General features: G+C 43.4%; 1 protein-coding gene across 1 annotated transcript in view; it reads left to right on the top strand.

The window, feature by feature from the left end:
* CDH22 (cadherin 22) overlaps nt 1-23,293 on the top strand; it is a 273,461-nt gene that overhangs the window by 215,108 nt on the left and 35,060 nt on the right. The window contains exon 7 of the mRNA XM_088481938.1: nt 21,543-21,796. Within this exon, the coding sequence (XP_088338064.1) occupies nt 21,543-21,796 (254 nt within the window). The remainder of the gene's footprint in view (nt 1-21,542; nt 21,797-23,293) is intronic.

Here is a 23,293-nt window from a genome sequence, read left to right as displayed (position 1 = left end):
TTATATAGTGCCCCCAGTAGTAACCCTCCCTTTGCAGTGCCCCCAGTAGTTGTCCCCCCGATGCAGTGCTGCTAGTAGTAGTCTCCCCCCCAGCAGTGCCCCCTTTAGTAATCCCACCAATAGCAGCCCTCCCCCAGCAGTGCCTCTAGTAGTAATCCCCCCAGCAGTGTCCCCGGCAGTAATCCCTCCCTATGCAGTGCCCCCAGTAGTGATCCCATCAGTGCAGTGCACCCAGTAGCAGTCCCCCCAGCAGTGCCCCTAGTAGTAGCCCCCCCCAGCAGTAATCCCCCCTATGTAGTGCCCCCAGTAGTAGACCCCCCAGCAGTGCCCCCAGTAGCAGTCCCCCCCAGCAGTACCCCTAGTTGTAATCCCCCCCTATGCAGTGTCCCCCAGTAGTGGTCCCACCAGTGTGCAGTGCCCCTAGTAGTATCCCTCAGCAGGGCCCCTAGTAGTACCCCAGCAGTGTCCCTAGTAGTAATCCCCCCCTATGCAGTGTCCCTTAGTAGTGGTCCCACTAGCAGCGCCCCCAGTAGTACCCTTAGTAGTAGGTCCTCCCCCCAGCAGTGCCCTTACTAGTAGTCCCCAGCAGTTCCCTTAGTAGTAGTAGCCCCCCTACCCAGCAGTGCCCTTAGTAGTAGTCCCCCCCAGCAGTGTCCTTGTCCTCCCCAGAAGTGTCCTAAGTAGTAGTCCCCCCCAGCAGTGCCCTTAGTAGTAGTCCCCATCCCCCCCCAGCAGTGCCCCCTGGTCAGACACAAACACGAACGCACGCAGAGAAAAAAAAACTCCACTTACCTTAATCCACACTCCGACATCTGCTCCTCCGTCCAGCGTCCTCCCGGGCCGGCCCGCTCTGCATGATGGGAGAGCAGCGCCCCCAGCAGCGCCCCCAGTAGTGCCCTTAGTAGTGTTCAGAGACTGTAACATTTATGAGGTTGGCTGGATTTATATGCTGTTGTGAATCAGCTGTTTCTGAGTTGGGCATGTGGGTGGAGCCTGGATTAGGTAATCTGTCACCCGCTAGTAAGAGCAGAATGAGAGTGAGGTAAATATAGTTGTAGGAGGTGTGTGAAAGTTTTTCTTGGTGACAGGTTGAGGGAATGTGGATTACTAGACCTACACTATTTAGATAGACAGTTAAAAGATTGACACCAACTGGTAGACAGGCAATAGGTCGACTTGGTACAAAAGGTCAACATGGCATAAGGTCAACACTAAAGGTCGACATGGGTTAAGATTGACAGCTACAAAAGATCAACAAAGTGAAAAGGTCGACATTGGAATGGTCAACACAAAAAAAGCTTGACATGTTTTTTTTTTTTCCCAAACCTAATCGTCACCCTAGCCCTCGCCTTGGTGCTTAACCCTACCCCTCATTTCTGGTGCCTAACCCTAAGCATTGGGGTAAGTGCCTAACCCCAACCATCCCTCCTAGTGCCTAACCCTCTGGTAAGTACCTAACCCTAATCCTCTATCAGTCAGGACCTGATGAAACTGCCAGAATAAAGGTACTGAATAAAGGTATATATATATATATATATATATATATATATATATAAACACTCTCATAAATGGGGCTTTATTTGATAAGTTTCCATACATTACCTTTCCCATAAGAGAAAATCTAATAATATAATGTAAGGACTCGTGTACTGTAGGTGCATACACTTTATGGGTAGCTAATTATATTAACTACCACAAAAACCTATTTTTATAATTGTCTTCTATGCTGCCGATTAAAATTTTGTTCCTAAGCAATAATTTTGTCATATTATATTACTAACTGTTATTATCTGCTTACTCCAAAACATTGGTTCAGCCTTGTCTAACCTTCCAAGTTACTCCTCAATGCATAATACCATTGAAAGTCTAAAATATGCAAATTGTCTCTGTACTGATTATGTTCTAGAGATACTGGTCAACAATATAGACTGCTTCTTATTTTCCTAATACTCAGTTTAGGAGGAATTTTAGATTATAACTACTCTTAGCTGCCAGTAAGACTCATCTTTTAATAGTTACACATTTTCCATCGTATAATTTTTATTTTATTTTCTTATTTCTCATGACCTACTGTATGTTATTTATATTTTGCAGTTTTTGACGTGAACAATGGTAATGACTGTTAATGAATGCCCCAAAATTACAATGCTTGTCTTCCCTCAGACCTCTTTTATGCCCCCTTCTTCTATGGAGCACCACCCTTACTAATAATGAATAAATACCTCACAAAACATTATTGTTAAGTATAAGGGTGTTGTGAATAGTAGATTATTTTATATTTTGTATCATTCCTCTTGTCCGGATTTCCCATTCCTCTTTCCCCTATCCTTGAATTAGGTTGAAGGATGTGATAGCCTTTGAGATGCTACCATGGAGTGATATGAAAAGAAGCAATTTGTAGTACATAATGACTTATGATTGTAGTCAAAATATTTAAGGACAGTACATAAGGAAATGCTAATGTATAAGTTGAAATAAACCATCAATACACCACGCCAAATTATTATTATTATTATCCTTTATTTATATGGCGCCACAAGTGTTCCGCAGCGCCTTACATAGTACATAGAACTAATAAGTGAACAAGAAACAAGTAACTTACAGTACATTACAGTGTAGGACAAGGACACGACTTATATACATTGCTGCAATAGCGATTAAACACTCACAATAAGCAGCCGGGAGTTGGCAGAGACGTGTTAGTTGCCCTTTTGGGGAGTAAGGAGTAGAAGAAAGTGTAAAGTGAAGCACATGAGGGAAGAGGTCCCTGCTCGTGAGAGCTTACATTCTAAATAAAACAAGGGTCTCTGGTGGATGAGATAGCTCAAACAGCATACCCTTGGAGATATCTGACCAATAAGCAGATGAGGAAGCTCAATGTATTTATTATAAATGCAACCATTATGCATTGAATTAATGATAAAAAATGATGAATAATTAACTTATGAGGGCATTATTATTGAATGAATAAATTAGTGTCCAAATTAATGTTTTATTATAAAAATAGAGCAGTATTATTTATTAATTATAATTAATTGATTATATTGATTGTTAGTGAGGCCAAACAAATTATTTATGATGGGGCAAAACCTATTATTTTATGATCTGGGCACTATTAATAGTGGTATAAAAGTGGCATAAAATAATAATTGTAGCCTCTGTCATAAATCATTTTTGTTGCCAATCAATTAGAACTTCCATATAATTGATATATAATTTTGCTCTATTAAGTTAATTTAACATTGATTCTGACCCCTAAAATTATCTTTAAATAATGATGGTCTGGCAAGATACTTTTTTTTATCCTTGTATTCAAAACATAATAACTGCACTCCTAATAAATTTATTGAGCCTCCTCATTTGCTGTTTGGCCAGATAGCTCTGGTAGTTTTATGGCAGTTTGGGGCAAAACCGCTAGTGATGGGCAACAGATTCAAACAGGCCCTTTTATAAATACCTTCCTGCCCAGTCTTTAATCGATGCTTTTTTAATTCCTTACTGGTTCACTACCTCTTCCCTGAATCCTGTGTACGTTTCTGATTAGCCTGACTACTGACTCTGGCTCCTAAAAGCTGATCTGGCTGCCATCTCTGAAGTCTTTAATCTGCAAGTGCTTACCTGTTGCTTTAGTCTATACAGACACTCATTATATTTAGCTTTCAATGCCAGCATTTACTCTATTCATGCAGTTATGAAGCTGTAAGTCTCAGTCAGCCCTGTTAATGGCTCGCTGCCTGCATTTAGCCTCTCAGTCTACCTCACATCTTAAGCTGACGGTGCGACTCAGTGACGCGATGAAACGATATATTGCATCGCTGAACACACTACACTATCTGTCGTACGATGATGCATATATATTGTTAACTGCTTCATGTAACAACACCACGCAGCCTTTGGTATTGTCCCATTGGAAGTGCAGCACATCCAATGGGATGATGCAATTAACGACAGGGAAAATTACGTATTAGGGATACATACTACACTATGGTCATGCAGATTGGTCGAAAGTACCAAGATTACATGATATATAGTATAGTGTGTACCCAGCTTTAGTAAAAACTGTTAACCAGAGAAAGGGCTTAAGGGCCTGATTCAGAGCCGGACGCTCTGACCAGAGCGCTCGCTCTGAATCAGGGCCCTCCTACATGAAAATGGAGCGGCCTCTTGGACGCTCGCATAGCTGTGGGTGACCACCCACAGCTATAGCGAGCGTCCATGGTGATGGTCGCGATGGTCAAGACCATCGCGACCATCGGGCTTGCGACGAGACCCTGTGGTAGGGTCTCGCTGCCGCAAGCCCTGGAGTGATTTTGGCTCTATCAGAGCCAAAATCACTCCCACTGACATCACTACTGATGTCAGTGGGGCCGGCTTCAGACGGTAGGCGTTCCCATGGGAACGCCTCCGTCTGGTAGCCACCCCCCGGCACGCCCACCAAAGGGGGCGTGCTGTCAATCAACATCGACAGCACGCCCCCTTTGGTGCGAGACCCGGAGCGACGGCTATCCCGTCGCTAGCCGGGTCTTGCACATGCGCACGACGGAGCTCCCTCCGTCGTGCGCATGCGCAGTAGGGCACCATCGACACGCTTGCGAGCATCCTGCGCTCGCGAGCGGGTCTGAATCAGGTCCTAAGTTCTGTTGAAATTGCTGTTCTCTTAGACTGCAGTATTGGGAACATTACCACAACTTATTTATTATTGTTTATTTATAAAGAGCCACCTAACAACACAGATATATGTCTGTACATGGGATAACTTTATATAACAGTTAAACACAAGGAAACAACTAAAGCAATGTGGATTATACAGGCAGTGAAGGTAGTAGAATACGGAGGAAGTGTAGGGTTGGGTAGAGCAACTAGTAAAATCAAGAATGATAAGTTAGAAGGGAGGATGAATAGGAAGCAAATTGGGAGTCAGTGAACCGAACCGGTACCAAATGAGCGGGTGACAGACAAGATCAGTACTTGGTAGGAGACAGGTGAACAAAAGTGCACTGGTAGCAGTGCTAGTAGGAGAGAATACCACATATTACCACATAAACAGAAACACATTACTGTGCATTTTATTCAGCACTCCGTTAACCTATCAGTATGTTTTTGAACTGTGGAAAACCGGAGGACACAGAGAAACTCCACACAAACTGAGGGAGAAGATACAAGCTATACACAGGGAGGGCCCTGGTTGCAGGTCACTCTTCGGCAGCAACCTTGCAAGGTAGGTCACATAGGTCTGCATCATCATCAACGTGGGTTAAAAGCAGAGATTCTTTATAATGTACCTGCTCTATAAATAATCATACAGTTTACATTGCATTTATGTACATACAGTATTAATCAGCAAATATAGACTACCAATCTAGTTTGCCTTTTTGACCTTTCTCTACATTAATTCTGACCTGAAAGGATTACTTGAAAAAGACAGTTAACAGATATTCTATTTACTAAGCAGTGTTAGAAGACAGAGTGAAAAGTGATAAGGTGCCAGCCAATCAGCTCCCAACTGTCATATTTCAAACACAACCTGTGAGATGGAAGTTAGGAGCTGATTGGCTGGCACCTTATCACTTTTCACTCTGTCTCCTAACACTGCTTAGTAAATAGACCCCATAATAATAAGGATCCATCTGGGGCTCCAGTTCATGAATATAGCCAGGAGATAGATGGTATCGGGAAAGGTAACTTCAGGCCTCAAAATATGCATCAGTTTGAGGCATTGGCTATGAATCCTAATCAATATCCTACAGATGCCTTGAAGTTCATAATTTCTCTATTCATGGGGTAAGCTTTGGCATGGGCAGTCCCAACACCAGGACAGCAGAACCCTTTTCTTCTAATTATAGATGTGGCAGATAGGGATGTGCGCCGGACCATTTTTGCCGGATTTGGATTTGGTTCTAATTCGTCGTCCGGCTTTGGATTTGGATTTGCCAAACTGCGGTGACTGGCTTTGGATTTGGATTTGGATTTGGATTTTTTTACAAAAATTGACAAAAAAAGCTAAAATCACATAAATTGGTCTTTTTTTTCTTCCTAGAGTATTATTAACCTCAATAACATTAATTTCCAGTCAATTTAGACCATATCACAGCTTATAATATTGTTTTCAACATTATTGGCCAAAGGTTGCAGTGAGCTGACTGGTTACTAAGCGACAAAGCAGCGGCACAACGACACAGACACCACAGTATAAAGCACATCTATGACACATTGCCACACAGCAGTGGCAGAAATGAAAAGTAGTGCACCCACCCAGTGGGGTACGGCCAGCAGAGTCACAGTACTTGTTTACAAAGTGGGCTACGGCCCTAGGAGTCACAGTGCACAATCTTATTAGCATTACACCGCACATAGGGCCTGATTCACATTACACCATAAAGTAGTGTCTCTTATTTATGTTACGACACACAGTAGTGCCCCTTTTACACAATGCCCACAGTAGTGACCCTTTTACACAATGCCCACAGTAGCGGTGTCCCTTACACAATGTCCCCCAGCAGTGGTGCCCCCTATGCAGTCCCCTTAGTAGTACGGTCCACTATGCAGTGCCCCCAGTTGAATGCTCCCCAGTAGTATGCCCCCCATTAGCAGGCCCCCCCAGTAGTATGTCCCCCATTAGCAGGCCCCCCCAGTAGTATGCCCCCCATTAGCATGCCACCCAGTAGTATGCCCCCCCAGTAGTATGGCTCCCCCAGTAGTAGGCTGCCCCAGTAGCAGGCCCCCCCAGTAGTAGGCTGCTCCAGTAGTAGCCCCCCCTGTAGTATGGGCCCCCCCTGTAGTATGGCCCCCCCTGTAGTAGGCCCCCCCAGTAGTATGGCCCCCCCAGTAGCAGACCCCCCCCCAGTAGTATAGCCCCCCCCAGTAGCAGGCCCCTCTGTAGTATGGCCCCCCCAGTAGTATTGCCTCCCCCAGTAGCAGACCCCCCCCCAGTAGTGCAGACCCCCCCCCCAGTAGTATAGCCCCCCCAGTAGCAGGCCCCTCTGTAGTATGGCCCCCCCAGTAGTATAGCCCCCCCCCAGTAGCAGACCCCCCCAGTAGTGCAGACCCCCCCCCAGTAGCGCCCCCGGACCTTTGACAAGTAAAAAAATAAAAAAAATAAAACTTACCTGTATCCCCGCTCCCGCGCCGTCCGCTCTGTCACACGCTGAGGAGGGAGCCGGAAGACGGAGCTCATGTGTGAGCTCCAGCCGGCTCCCTCCGTGCAGCAGCCAATGAGAGTCTGTGTGACTCTCATTGGCTGCTGTAACAAACACACAGCTGCCGCTGGCGGCTGTGTGTCTGTGTCTGTGTAGGGCAGAGCGCTATCACTGCGCTCTGCCCTACACGCGAGGAGACCTGATGTCGGATTCTCTAGTGAGAATCCGACATCAGGCGGCCGCCGTTCGGCCCCGAACGGGGATCCGAGTCAGGCGGTGAACACCCGAACAGGGTTCGGGTGGACTCGGATCCCCAATGTTCGGAGCGGTTCGGATTCCACAGAATCCGAACCGCTCATCTCTAGTGGCAGACCCCCGTGTTTTGGTTATGTTTGGAATTCATCATCGTGCTTTGGTTCATGTTTTGTCAAAACCACCCTCAAGTGTTTTGGTGCAGATTAAATTTTGGTTCTGTTTTGGATTTCTTAAAAATCAATACAAATTTATAAAATTCTATGAATAAATCGATAAAACAGCTAAAATCATGTAATTTGGACCTGTTTTCATGTAACCCAAAACCCGAATTCAGTTTTTAAATCCAAGTTCCGAACTGACTACAGAACCAAACCTGGACCGGGTTTGTCTCGGAACTCCAAAGTGATTTTGAATTGGGATTCAATTTGAATCTGAACCCCTAGGTTTGGTTGTGTTCGTATATCAGGAAAACCGAACCGCACATCTGTACTTTTAACTAGAAATCTTTACAAAAGCCCGTTCTGTGCTTTTTGATGATCCCAAAAAAGTGACTAGAACCGCCCTTGCCCTTTACACAGTGTCAGGGCAGCAGTGCTCCCTGTGCCGGCCCCGACCCCTGATTTCATGACTTTGCACTGAGAGGCTGGGGCCACTAGCACCAGAAGTACAGCACTGCCTGGAGCATTCTCAGGATGCTCTGGGTAGCTGTACAGACTGAATGGTGCATGCTGGAATGTCCACAGTATGCTCCAGGCTGCTCTATCCAGCATTGCAACATTTGAACCCGTGCAATGCAATCGAAATACCATAAGGAGTGATTTATCAAACCTTGGAGAGAGATAAAGTACTAACCAATCAGCTTCTAACAGTCCTTTTATAGGCTGTGCTTCAAAACAGTTAGAAGCTGACTGGTTGGTGCTTTATCCCTATCCAAGATTTGATAAATCTCACCTTATGCCTCTTAACCAGAAAAAAATAAAAGACCAACACTTAAATTATGCTTATATAGTGGTCAAGTTGACCATTTAATCAATCAATGTCCAGCAAAGAAACATCCGGTCCCTCCGACTACAGTTGTTTGGCAGTTTCCATAGCCTCTCCAAATTCCATCTCAGATCGTACCATGAATTTATCTCTCTTTAGATGGAAGATCAGAAAATACTAGATCTAAGTAAACGCTTGATTAATCATACCTTCAATGCAATTTTACTTATGATTACGCTTACGTTCGGAAGTCTCATTCAAAGTGCCGATTGAAAGGCGGTGCTGCTGCTGGAGGAGTATGGGCAGAAGCATCGAACAGAACAGTCCAAAGTGGTGCTGTCCGACCCCCAATATCCGGGTTTAGTGTATTCACTAGTTGTGAAGCACCGATGCCTCAGTCACCATGCTTCCAGTGACCCTCTACTAGAAGTTACCCTTGTTCTTTTAGCTATCCATTATGTTTTCTTGCCCATAAAGTAATTTCCCCTATAAGCTACATCACTAAGCTCTAAAGAGACCAGATAGCTCTCCATGTGGTATTTATAGAAACTAAATGTAAAAAGCATTGTGTGATTCTGTGCTCTGCTGCTACAAAAAAATCAATAGCATAAATGTAAATATATTGGGTTCTAGCTGGAAAACAGGAAAATTAACTTCTGCACAATTCGCAAACACATTGAGAAAGGAAAGTCTTTTTTCCATAGTAAAAGACATGTGATGTTCCTAGTCCTCTGACACAAATTTTCATTGAAACACTGCATCAATGAAACCAGCATCAATTAACAATAAAGCGATGATTTGTCATGAAGAAAATTATTAAGATACTAAAATACAAAATACAAAACAATTGCATAAATATAAATATGGATTAACTGACTTAGGTAAATGCACATCACTTTGCTTCTATAAAGTCTCCTCGGAGTAATTAGTCAATAGCAGTTAATGTAAAAAATCACCCATAGCTCTACCATATATCTTTGAGAGTATTGACAGAACGTCTGCTAGCAGCCAGGGGAACTCTTTAAGAAAACCAGTCAATAATGTACAAAAGTTATTGAAAGCCATTATGATGGGGGAAGGGAGATCCTCACTAAACCCACCTGTGCTGTTTAAATTTAGCTTCTATTTGATCACCCCTATTTTTTCCTCCATATTTTTGATTATCCCATACCACGTTTTGCTGTGCTAAATTCATATTTTGCAACATGATCAATTTCACCCATCCATAATGTTCTTCTCCAGTTTTTTCCAGTTGCAGTATTAGCCTGAATTAGAGATCTGATATTAATCAAGATCTGTAGTAGAACGATGGGTTTAACCACACAGCTTTTGGGGAGACATTCACCCCCACCACTTGCACCTGGTGTCAATATGTTGCCCTGTAATTGCATAATGAATTAATATGCCCCCCATAGTAAAATAATAAATTGACTTAGCCTTGTAATAAAATAATATATTAATATTGCCCCTGCAATAAAATTATATATTAGTATTGTCCCTGTAATAAAATAATATATTAATATTGCCTCTGTGTTAAAAATAATATATTAATATTGCCCCTGTAATAAAATAATATATTAATATTGCCCCTGTAATAAAATAATAAATTAATATTGTCCTTGTAATAAAATAATATATTAATATTGCCCTTGTAATAAAATAACATATTAATATTGCCCCTGTTATAAAATAATATATTAACATTGTCTCTTTAGTCAATAAATTATTATTGCCCTCCTAACAAATGAATTGCTGCTGTCTCACTAATAAATAATTACCATTTGTTTCTGTTCTGACACAGCAGGTAGCTGAAACCACATCCCATCGTGCATGTCAGAACCATGGCTACCCATTCTGCCTTTGTTCTGCCTATTTGTCCCAAACCACAACACAGTGGGGTTGATTCTGAGTTGCACATAAGACTGATATTTGCCGAAGTGGTAAATGTTTTTCAACTGCGCATACGTCTAAGTAACTAAAAGGTTGCACAACGCATGTGTTCCATTGTTTGTACGCACGGAGGAGTAGCTGCAATTGAGACACACACAGTCTCAGAAATGTATTGCATATGTATTGGGAGTTCCTGGATGGTGATTGGGAAGTAGCTATTGAGAGGCACGGAGATGTACTGTCTTATGGGCATGTTATGGGAGTTATAAGCTATACACTGACGAAGATTCTTCACCTAGCATGGGGCCAATGGTTGTCTAAAGGTAGTCAAAGTTTGTGTCTCAGTGCTTAGATATTCAGATGGATGGATGTACACTAGGGAAGGGCTAATAGCGGTATTAACATAAAGTCGCATATGCAAGATTGGCAAAAGATGCACACACAGATGCTAAAGGCTCTGACTCAGAAACAGGCCCAGTGAATGCGATTTCAGTTTCCAGCGCTGCACCAGCAGTCAGCAGCCAGTCCTGTGTCCCTGGTGCCACTGACAGTAGCATCGGATCTCGGCTGACTTCCTCCACTCATGTGGTCCACATGTTGCTGCCAGGCTGGAGTACTTTGGGAGCACCGTCTAGGGGCAGGCGCGCAGTTCTGCCATTAATATATTTATTTTGATAAGCAGGCTAGTGACGTAAGCTTGTCACTCAAATTGCCCTGCCTACATAAGATCACTCTTAGAAGCCAGAGTATCAATTCTATGGGGTCAATCCTATTATGTGCAAAGGGTGCGAGTTGCCATTGCAACAGCGTTAAAATGCCAGCAACGGACCAGCACCTCGAACCCTTTGCGGCCCACTGAGCCCAAATTCACTGAATTTAGCTCGAAGCCACATGGGGCTGCGAGCAAAATTCAGCGAATTCGGGCTGCCATAAAGTGCGGCCATTGCAGCAATGCCTCGCACCGGTGAAATCATAGTGGCTAATAGCATTGACCCCTCTGTGTGCCAGCATTTCAGTTATTACTAACTTTTATCTGATTTCAACCCCGGCTACCCTTCAGATCCTCTGCCTGTGTTCCCAACCTTGTCTTGTCTTCTGTTGTGAACCTACACTAGTGACCTTGACCATTGACTTGTTTAATTATTCTGAATTTGTACCTGTGACTTTGACCTTTGCCTGTTTGACCATTCTCCTGCCTGCTGATTCTGTACCATGCCAACATAGTTATCTTTGGAGGGCAGCTAAAGGGCTGCGACCTGTGGATTCTTGGCAGCAAAGGATATCCCTTGTGGTGATTCTTGGTGAATACCTGGGAACTCTATGGGATAAATTTACTAAGATTCTTGTTGATCCGAGTTTGCTATCTCGGGTGAAAATATCACCTTTTTGCAAATCGGGAATTTACTATCATTAAAGTCGGGTGATTTTTTCATCTTTTGGGGTTGAACTCGGGTGATATAATGCCGCAAATTCGTCTTTTTTCAAAAGAAATTAATACACCATCAGCTCAAATTGGTACTTTTCATTAATTTCTGCCTAAATTGGGAATTTACCATTATTCGTCTTGCTATATTCGGCCATTTTACAGCCAAATTGGGGAGTCAATAGAAGTTTCAAATGCACCACCTCCTGATCTGCGAGTTGCCATCAAACATACACAAATCAGTATGATTTGTGTATGTTTACTAATGATCCCTGTGTTTTTAGGGTTCATTTTTAAGAAAAAAATTACATAGGGTCCCCCCCCAAAAGGCTAAGCAAGCACCGGACTGGTCAGCCAGTCCTGGTTCCTAAAATTACAGGGAACAAAATGTGTAGGGTTCCACTGTAATTTATGTACCAGCACCTGGCTGCAGGGCCAGTGCTGGTTTTAAATATAGGGGGAAAAAATTGCGTACGGGTCCCCCTATATTTAAAACAAGCCCCAGACCCAAACTGACCGGGCTGTAATGCAACAGCCAGGAGACCCTAGTCTCCAGGGCCAAAGCATTCTCATCCCAAGCCGGTCAGGCTAAGCCGGAATCTCAGGGGAGGTGGGGACCCCCGAAAAAAGGGGTCCCCCCTCTCCCAAAACCACAGGCTTGGTCTGAAGCCTTGGGGCTCTTCCCTGCACCCCTGGGCTGTGGGTACAGGGGTAATAAAGTGTAAACTATTAGTAAACTATTGTATTTTACAATGGAACTACAGGTGCCAGCATGCCTGCCCTTTGGCACTTGTGGAACTACAAGTGTCAGCAGGCGGCCGGCACCTGTAACCCCACTGTAAAATAAATAGTTAAAAAAAGACACAACACACACAAAGTATATAGTACAAGTTTATTACACACATCTGACATTTAAGAAAAAGAACCTGGCGCTAATTGAATGCTGCTGAAGTGTTATCAATTTATATTTATTTATTTTTAAATTTTTATCAAAGAATCAGTGTACTTGTGGTTGCACACAAACAAACACCTGAAAACCAGGTGTTCCACAATAACAACAGAAAAAAAAACTCTTGCGCTAATTAAAAAATAAACTAGTACAGAAAGTAGCAAAAATGTCAAAATAAATAAACACTTATTATCACAAATACATTCAAATAAATTTAATTGACCGGTCAATAATCTAAAATGGCACATATATATCAATCTTCTCAATAATATGGATAACAATTAGTTTGTTTAAAAAACAATATAACCTCAGGATATAAATATTATTAATATAGTTTGTAGGTATTTCAATTGTAGGAGTCCATCATGTTGTCAAGACTGTTAAGGTGCCCACAGACATAGCGATGTGCTCATGATCCGACATCGTGTACGATTTCCCCTGAACTCTCCCCGGGAGCTCCCCAGCAGTCGTGGGCACAATTTGGTCAAAAAAGCTGCCAATTTGACTTCCGATCACACGATCTATTGAATCGTATGCATCATGAGATTCTGCAGAATAAATCGTGAGTTTCCCAAAACAACAGAAGAGGCTCTTCATGATTGGTGGGAAATTTAAATAATAATAACAATGGGAGGGGCTAGCCAGGAGGTATAAAAAGCAGGCACCATTTTAACCCTATGCACATTCTGCTCTGCTACTAGTGAGGCTAGGTGTATACCTGCTGAACCCTGTACATTGCTACTGTGCTCTGCTTTGTATTTGGCTTGACTTTTACAAAGTGTCTTCTACCTGCAAGTGTGTGCAACTGCATTCTATCCTGTTCCTGAATTCTGTGCTGATGGATCCGTATCGGTATAGAGTGTTGGTCGCCCAAGCTGGGGTCAAGGTGATCCAGGAGAGGGCCCAGCGAAGGAGGGGAAGAACATGCTGGATCAAGGAGTGGCTGCAGCAAAGGGATACTCGCTCTCACATGTCCCTGCTGATGGAGATCAAGGAGAACAACCCGGATGACTACCGCAACTACCTGTGCATAGATGACTCCACCTTCCAGGAGTTGCTGCATCTGGTTACCCCCCACAGGCAAGACACAAGGTGGCGGAGGGCAATCCCTGCTGATGAGAGGCTGTTGGCTACCCTAAGGTACCTGGCTACAGGAAGGTCATTTGAAGACCTGAAGTTTGGGACACTCATCTCACCTCAGTCCTTGGGCGTCATCATCCCGGAGACCTGCAAGGCTATCGTTAAAGTGCTGCAGTACCAGTATTGCAAGGTAAAGAAAAAAAATACACTACACATTTGTTTCTTGTCAAAGAAAAAAAGTTTTTTAGTTTTTTTCTTTCTTTTTTTTTTTAAATTTAACTCTTTATCATCTGTGACAATAAGGCAGCATTAACAAGACTGTGCTGTATAGCAGTCATTAACATTTGTGTGGCAACAACACTACATAGTATTCAATTCAATTTTTTTGTAAGTTTTATTTTTGTAACTCATTCTAAAAACTAACAGGCACTGTGGCAATAACACTGCTCTGCACTGTGTCAATAACAATTTTTCTGTGGTTTTTATTTCAACTCTTTATTATAAAACAGCCAATTAGGCTGCATAAACCAGACTGTGCACTGAACTGTAGGCAATAACATAATTTTTATTTATTTTTAATATATAAAATTAACATGTATATAAATTGTACAAAACAGCATTATCACCAAATTTTATCAATCCCAATAGGTAGGCTGCTTTATGTTGTACGGTGGGTGAGATGCCAAATTGAACAGGCCAATACACACATGGTTGTGGCCCCGGCTTCCAGCAATCTGTACTTGCGCCATGTGCGTAGTGATCTTGTCCAATCAGCGTCATCACCACCGTATAGCATACAGCCAGCACCTATTGGGAGTGATAATATTTGGTGATAGTACAGGCAAGAAGAAAAAAAAAAAAAAAAATTAAGAGTAACGCGGCAAATCTTCCTCTGACTCCAGCAGAGCATTATAAATGGTCTGGCTTGTGGTTGGGGTGCTGGGTGGGGGAGTAATCTCCAACTGGGCTGGGGGGGGGGCTGAAATAGGCAGTTGGGGCAGGTGAATAAAGCAGTGGGTCTGCAATGTAGGTGGAGTTGTGTAAATTGCTGTTGAGTGACCTAATTAAAAGCTCATAGACGAGCCTGTGGAAATTTTTCTTAGTGACCTTATCCATTTTTCTCATGCGACTATAAATATGTGCAGTAAAATCATCGATATCATCCGGCGGTTTCTGAAGAAAGCTTTCACCTTTCTGGAGAAATAAGTCCTCCTGTTCTGTGTGCTGCTGCTTTCTTCCCTGTTTTTTTTTTGCTGGGGTGGTACCAAAGAAGATGATGATCCTGGTAGAATGGGTGTTGGTATTGGGGTCAAGTTTTCCACCTCGACCAAACTTAGGTACGGCGTGGAGGACAAATCAGGCTCTTGGGTGGGGGGTCTATATAAAAAAAAGAAAAGCAATATTATAGTCATGTCTTAAAACATTTTTTACTATTTTTTCAGTTTCCTAACACCGTGGATGAGTGGAAGAGCATCGCTGAAGAATTTGAACAATGGAATTTCCCTAACTGCAGAGGAGCCATCGATGGAAAACACATCCGCATCAACCCACCTGCCAACACCAGATCATGTTACTACAACTACAAAGGCTTCTTCAGCATCGTTCTCATGGCATTGGTGAATGGCAAATATGAATTTTTTGTGGATGTCGGCAAGAATGGCCGTGCTTCAGATGGTGGGTCCTTCAAACAGACTGCTTTCTACCAGAGACTCACCAACAAAACTCTCCACTTGCCATAACTGGACGAGACAAAGCACAGTCTAAATTATGTTTTCGTTGCAGAAGGGGCTTTTGCATTACATGAGATGAAGCCATTTGCACAGAGGGGCCTGACCAGAGAGAAGAGGATCTACAAATATTGTCTATCCCGGGCACGGCGCATTGTGGAAAATGCGTTTGGAATACTCAACAACCGGTTCCGCATTTTCCACACAACCATAAACCTACGTGTGGAGAAGATAGACTGGGTCGTGATGGCATGCTGTGTGCTCCATAACTTTCTGCAGTGTCTGCACCACCAATTCCTACATCAACAGCACGTGCCAAAGAAGTGAGGGAGGAGTATATGGCCTATTTCAACGGACCAGGTGCAGCGCCATGGTAGGAGGACTGTATGTGAGATAAATGACTATAATGGACAATAGGGATTGAGCTACAAAAACAATAAAAGGTTTTGGTTTATGAACTGTGTCTCTACTTAGCAAATTTTCCTCGGATGGTCCACTCACTTCTGCCACCTTCTCTTCTCCCTCTCGCTCGGCCATCAGGACAACTGACTGGCGTTGTGGCTCCTGTTGGCTGATGAAGCTTATGAGATGATAGTATCACAGTGTTGGCTGGTACACATCATCGGTGCCTGCATCGGAGTTTTTTGAATCATCCACTTTTCTCTTTTCCTTTATGTAGATGGTACGCAGGTTCTGGATTTTGTGGCATACTGTTTTAAGGTCAGCATCCGCAATGAAGTTTTTGGTGTAGTCTAACAACACACCCAAAGCTGCCAATTTGTGCGACTTGTTGTAGTACTGTCGACAGGATATCCACTATCCACCATAGACACTTCTTTAACTGGAGGATCTCTAGGAATCCCATCACAAACTCCCGTTCACTATCCATAGACATTGTTAGGAAGAAAAAATAATAAGTACATTTTATTAATCTACAATTATGAATTGTTTTGTACATTATTAATGTTTATTTCTACAGTTTTCCAGATTTTTTTAATTATTTTTTTAAGGTTTTTAATATGGTTTTATTTGTATTTTTTATTATGTTTTTATTTGTCATTTTTTTATTTTTTAAGAGGAATGTAATGTGTTTTCATAAGTATTGTAATATGTTTTTTTTCAGGATTTTAATGTATTTTTATTGTATTGTAATGTTTTTTTACAGGAATGTTTGTGTTTTTGTTTGTATTTTAATGTTTTTTTTTCAGGATTTTAATGTATTTTTATTGTATTGTAATATTTTTTATTAACAGGAATGTAATGTGTTTTTAGATGTATTTTAATATGTTTTATTTTTGTTGTTGCAATGTATTTGTTTATGCTGTTGACATACATTTGTTTATGGTGTTTTATTCAAACATCATAAACAAATGTATCACAACAACAAAAACAAATGTTATATGTATTGATGTTGTTGTTTAGAGTGTTTTATGATTTTGCAGTTATTTATTAGGTGGCCCATGACATTGGTGGACATTGATGGACATTGGTGGGTAGGTGGGTGGCACACATTGGTGGGCAGTGGGAGGTTAATGCATGACCCAGCCACCGCCCGCCTCATTCCGGCGGGCAGTAGCTGGGTCATGCATTTATAAGTGGGTGGCACACATTAGTGGGTAGGTGGGTGGCACACATTGGTGGGCAGTGGGAGATTAATGCATGACCCAGCCACCACCCACCTCATTCCGGCGGGCGGTGGCTGAGTCATGCATTTATAAGTGGGTGGCGCACATTGGTGGGTAGGTGGGTGGCACATATAGGTGGGCAGTGGGAGGTTAATGCATGACCCAGCCACCGCCCACCTAATTCCGGCAGGTGGTGGCTGGGTCATGCATTTATAAGTGGGTGGCACACATTGGTGGGTAGGTGGGTGGCACACATTGGTGAGCAGTGGGAGTTTAAGGCATGACCCAGCCACCGCCCGCCACATTCCAGCTGGCGGTGGCTGGGTCAATCAATTATAAGTGGGTAGCACACATTGCTGTGTAGGTGGGTGGCACACATTGGTGGGCAGTGGGGTTGCATTAAATACAGTACCAATACTCACCAAAGTGCTGCAATCCAGACTTCAGGTGTGCAGGCTCTATCGTGCTTCCTTCTTCATCTATCCACAAAGCTGCACAAGATGGCGATTGGGCGTGTACAGGGTCCTGTCAGTCAAATTCCCCAATGTACGATGAATCGTGAGATACATTGTGAGTAAAAAATATTCACGATCTGCATCACATCGTGTCCCAGATTGGCAAATCTGCCCTACAGCACGGCAGATCTGAAGATGCGATGTACGACGAGCGGGGACGTGCATTGGCATCGTGATCGTGAGTGGAAACTCAAGATTTGGGCATATTTTTCACGAATTGTCGTCACGATTCGTCGAAATTGGCCAAATCAGGTAAAATATCGCTATGTGCGTGGGCAGCTTAAGAGGGGGAGATAGATATAACAGGTTATGTACCAAAGAAGCTTTATGGATCTTTAAATTAAAAACTCTCTTTCCATATGGACTAAATGACAACATTGAGGGCCTGATTCAGACCCGCTCGCTAGCAAGCAGCCGCTTGTTGCAGACGATGTTCGCTAATGTGCGCATGCATGTAGCTCGCAGTGCGCAAACTAGTACGAGTGATCGGAATGTGCTCGCTCGCCCTGCAAAGACAGCCCAGTGGAATGAGTGACAGGAGAGGCCACTTGTGGGTGGTAAGGGGCAGGCCAGTAGTAACGGGGGAGTGGAGTTGTGGACGCAGGCGTGCCAGAGTGTTTTCACGCCGTTTCTGTGGCATGCATAATTAACAGCCAGCGTCATAGTACACGCCACCTGGTTGAATAATACACTGAAGTGCTCCCAGTGAAAACTGGGTGGCATCAATACACATTAGCAGGGGAGTGAGAGCATTACACCATACCTCCCAACTGTCCCGCATTTAGCGGGACAGTCCCGTTTTTGTGGAACTGTCCCGCCCGCAGGCCGCAGTGTCCCGCTGTGGGGGGGAAGTTGGGGGAAGCATTCACCGCTGCTCTGCATAGCATAGCAGCGAGTATGTAGAGTGAGAATGCGCACAGCATCTATTCACAGTACGGGGGCAAGCCCGGGGGCAGCCCAGCATCTCGGAGATGCTGGGCACGTCCCATTAGTGATGTAAATGGGGGGCGTGTCAACAGACCATACCCCCTTTACGATCAGGCCAAGGCCCCTTTTCGGCCTTTGGCGCGCGGAGGTCCTGACTCTGGGACTGAAAATTTTGGGAGGTATGTTACACCACCACTGGCGCTCAGGCTATTTGTTTTTCACATGAAGTGCTCGCAGTGCTTGCGGTAGGGTACAGTCAACCGCAAGCGCTGCGGTCAGATCCGATGGAACCCGATGTACCGATGGCTGTTTATACTTCCTGGTGTTGACGTACACTACTGGGCGTATAAAGACAGGCTGGTGGGCGTCTGTAAACACAAAGTGGTCGCTCGCCAAGGCATAATGGGCTTGCTTATGCCTTGCCGTGCGAGCGACTGCCTTGACGTCCCTTAGCTGAATTTCCATACACTAGGAGCGAGCAGCCGCATCTAGCGAGCGGGTCTGAATCAGGCCCTGAGTTTGAATCTTTAGCTCATTAATAGGAAGTCACAACACAACATGAGATAGGGGTTGCAACTGGTATTGAGCCACGTTGTGCTTCTCCCGTGTTTGTTTATCCTCCTCTCTTGACAACTTATTTCTTGCTTTACCAGGTATCACTAGTGTAATAATGCCCCTGTCCTCTTCACTATCAGGGCCTGATTCAGAGCTGCTCGTAAGCGGCCGCTCATTCGTTCCGAGCGATGTTCGCACATTTGCGCATGCGTATGGTTCATAATGCGCATGCGCCAACCAGTCAGTGCGGTCGGAAATCGTGTGTTCGCAAAATAGCGAGTGCCTGCTAATTTGACAGGATTGTGGGTGGCAACAGGGGAAGGTGTTTGAAAACGGGGAGTGGAGATCCGAAAGCAGGCGTGCCAAACAGTCAAAACGGGCGTTTTAAGGGTGTGCATAATTAACAAAGCAGCGTCATCGACCACGTCACTTGGTTGTTTCTTAGCCTGAACTGTTCGCATGATTGCGGTAGGAAAATCCAACCACAAGCACTGCGAGCAGTTCAGACGCCTTTCGATGTACTCGATTAATCTAATAAATAGCGGAGATGACGTAGGATGCGAGCGGCCAGGGGGCGTCCTTACAAAATAGCGAGCGCATGTTTCGTTCGCTCACTCAGACATAGAGGCATCAACAGACCGCAAAGAGCGAGAGCTCAATTTAAATAGCCGGCCCCTTTTTCTGAACGAGCGAGTGCAAATAGCGTCCGGCTCTGAATCAGGCCCTCAGTTATTATCCAGCACACAACAACAGCTTAGCACAGATTTAGTTTATTTTCACTATAGGAATGTTGGTTTGACTTAGGAAGACACCGGGGGGTAAATTTACTAAAGTGAGAGTTTTTAGAAGTGAGTTTTAGAAGAGATGTTGCCCATAGCAACCAATCAGATTCTACTTAACATTTAACTAGCACCTTCTAGAAGATAATAGCTAGAATCTGATTGGTTGCTATGGGCAACATCACTTTTAAAACACTTCTAAAAACTCTCACTTTAGTAAATTTACCCCCTAGAAGTTGGAGATTAGCCAACCTTGTGTTCAATACCTGGGTCGCCAGTTTCATTCTAATTGAATTTTCCACATACAGTAAGTACTTAGTTTACTGTTAGCTCCACTACTATATGTAACCGCATATACTTACACATGTTCGGCATGGTTCGGGTAAATCGGTTTGTTGTTTTAACAAGACCCTGGATGCTACCAAGAGCAGCGCCAGGATGTAGGTGAGTATAGAATCTTTTTTGGAGGTCATTCCACACGGATTTCTACATTGGAGAAGAGGACAGACCGGCTGGTACAGGTAAGTATGTGTGAATGAGGTATGTGTGTAATAAACTTGTACTATATACGGTGTGTATGTTGTGTCTTTTTTTAACTATTTATTTTACAGTGGGGGTACAGGTGCCGGCCGCCTGCTGGCACTTGTATTTCCACAAGTGCCAAAGGGCAGGCATGCTGGCACCTGTAGTTCTACTGTAAAATACAATAGTTTAAAACTATTTAACACTTTATTACCCCCGTACCCACCGCTCCAGGGGTGCGGGGAAGAGCCTGGGATTTCAGGAGAGGGGGACCACTTTTTTGGGGGGGTCCCCACCTCCCCGAGATCCCAGCTTGGCGTAACCAGCTTGGGGTGAGAATGCTTTGGCCCTGGAGACCTGGTAATAGGGTCTCCGGGCTGTGGCATTACACCCCGGTCAGTTTGGGTCCGGTGCTGGTTTTAAATATAGGGGGACCCCTACGCATTTTTCTCCCCCCTATATTTAAAACAAGCACTGGCCCTGCAGCCTCATGCTGGATCCTAAATTACGGTGGAACCCTACTCCTTCTGTTCCCCATAATTTTAGGAACCAGGACTGGTTAGCCTTTTGGGGGGGTGGCGTCCCTTAAAAAAATTAACCCTTAAAAAAAAAACTAGCAGCCTGCACATATTTCACTGATATGTGCAGGCTGCTTGTTGGGAGAGAAAGTCGGGCAGGGAGCTCAGGGTTACAACACACAGGATCGATCAAATTCACCATCAAACAAAACGATTCTCGATTTTTTAAGTGAAAAGACCGTCTGTTCTTGATCGATCTTATCCGAATTGAAAAACGTGACAAATCGGGACCAACACGAATCTTAGTAAATTTACCCCTATGACTCAAGTCTGACTGCTTCCAACTATCCGAGCAGTGAAACAGCTGCGTTGACATAATCACAATTACGATTAACTTGACCATGAGCGTCCATTCTCTAAACCTGACATCTATTAAATTCCAGTAAATACTTGGTAGTCATCAATAAGTATTATTCTCACATTGAATGTTTGCAGCAATATTCAAAGCCTTCATTTATCAGCAAGTACAAATAAGTACATTGACATATAGGTACTAGATACTGTATTTGTAAGTAACTTATTAGCAACCATTTTCAATTACTATGGTGAAATGACGTATTTCTTTTTATGTTGTCGCTGTCTCCCTGTGTCTTACAGCCACTGGATTTCGAGTCTCAGACGGAACACTCACTGGTTTTAGAAGCCCAAAACCGCTTTTTGGATCCTCGCTTCTCTGATCTGGGGATGTTTCGGGACCAGGCAATTGTGAAAGTGTCAGTGCTGGATGTAGATGAACCTCCCAAATTTCACCCCCTTAGTGGAGTAATAGAAGTGTCAGAGGATGCACATGTTGGTTCTGTAATCGGAGTTATCACAGCCACTGACCCAGATAAAACCAACAATTCAATCAGGTATGATGCTCTATGTGGATGATGTTTGTTGTGCGTGCATATATGTGTGTGTACATATATATATATATATATATATATATATATATATATGATAAAATAAAAGCAAAAGGTGCCTCCTAGTGCATTAAATGAAGACTTTCCAAGTGTCATATAAATTCTGTACACTCCACACGTATCATATATAAAGCCTAGGGAATATCTTTGGGCTAAAAGCGCTTGTAATAGTGAGCAATCCTGAAATCAAATCCCAGCCCCCACTGGTCTTCCCAGGGACTTTCACAAGAGGTGCAGATGTACAAAATAAAACAATATATATAGTGCAATATGCTTAAAAAAAGTTATTTATTTAACAAAAACAATATAAGTTAAGCATACATAAAAGAATGTGTTTTAATCAGTGCAAAAAAAGCATATCTGAGCCAGAGGGAACAGCAGCAAAGCATACAGTTCCCAGAGCCGGAATAAATTACAATCTCAACGCATTTCATCCATCTTTTACTACCAGGACTTCATTAGGAGGATTAATAGTTTATTTTTATCAATCAACAAAATGCAAAAGTGAATGAACAGAAGAGAAATCTAAATCAAATCAATATTTGGTGTGACCACCCTTTGCCTTCAAAACAGCATCAATTCTTCTAGATACACTTGCACACAGTTTTTGAAGGAACTTGGCAAGGAGGTTGTTCCAAACATCTTGGAGAACTAACCACAGATCTTCTGTGGATGTAGACTTGCTCAGATCCTTCTGTCTCTTCATGTAATCCCAGACAGACTCGATGATGTTGAGATCAGGGCTCTCTGGGGGCCAAATCATCTCTGCCAGGACTCCTTGTTTATTTATTTATTTATTAACAGTTTCTTATATAGCGCAGCAAATTCCGTTGCGCTTTACAATTTGAATCAACATTAAAATTTTACTGGGTTTTAAAAGACATCCAAGACATACGTAAAAGACATACATAAGGGTAAGAGGGCCCTTGTTCTTCTTTACGCTGAAGATAGAGCTTAATGACATGGCTGTATTTTTGGGCCCGTTGTCCTACTGCAGAATAAATTTGGAGCCAATCAGACGCCTCCCTGATGGTATTGCATGATGGATACGTACCTGCCTGTATTTTGGAGCATTGAGGATACCATTAAGCTTGACCAAATTCCCAACTCCATTTGCTGAAATGCAGCCCCAAACTTGCAAGGAACCTCCACCATGCTTCACCGTTGCCTGCAGACGCTCATTATTGTACCAGCCCTTCGGCAAACAAACTGCCTTGTGTTCTAGCCAAATATTTTACATTTTGACTCACCAGTCCAGAGCACCTGCTGCCATTTTTCTGCACCCTAGTTCCTATATTTTATTGCATAGTTGAGTCACTTGGCCTTGTTTCCACGTCGAAGGTTTGGCTTTTTTGCATGAAGACCACTTCTGGCAAGACTTCTCCAAACAATAGATGGGTGTTACCTGGGTCCCACTGGTGTCTGCCAGTTCTGAGCTGATTG

This window comes from Taudactylus pleione, unplaced genomic scaffold, assembly GCF_031769625.1.
Source record: "Taudactylus pleione unplaced genomic scaffold, aTauple2 ptg000279l, whole genome shotgun sequence".
NCBI classification, from domain to species: Eukaryota; Metazoa; Chordata; class Amphibia; order Anura; family Myobatrachidae; genus Taudactylus; species Taudactylus pleione.
The sequence above is the reverse complement of the archived record's forward strand: the minus strand, read 5'-3'. Positions and strand labels throughout refer to the sequence as shown.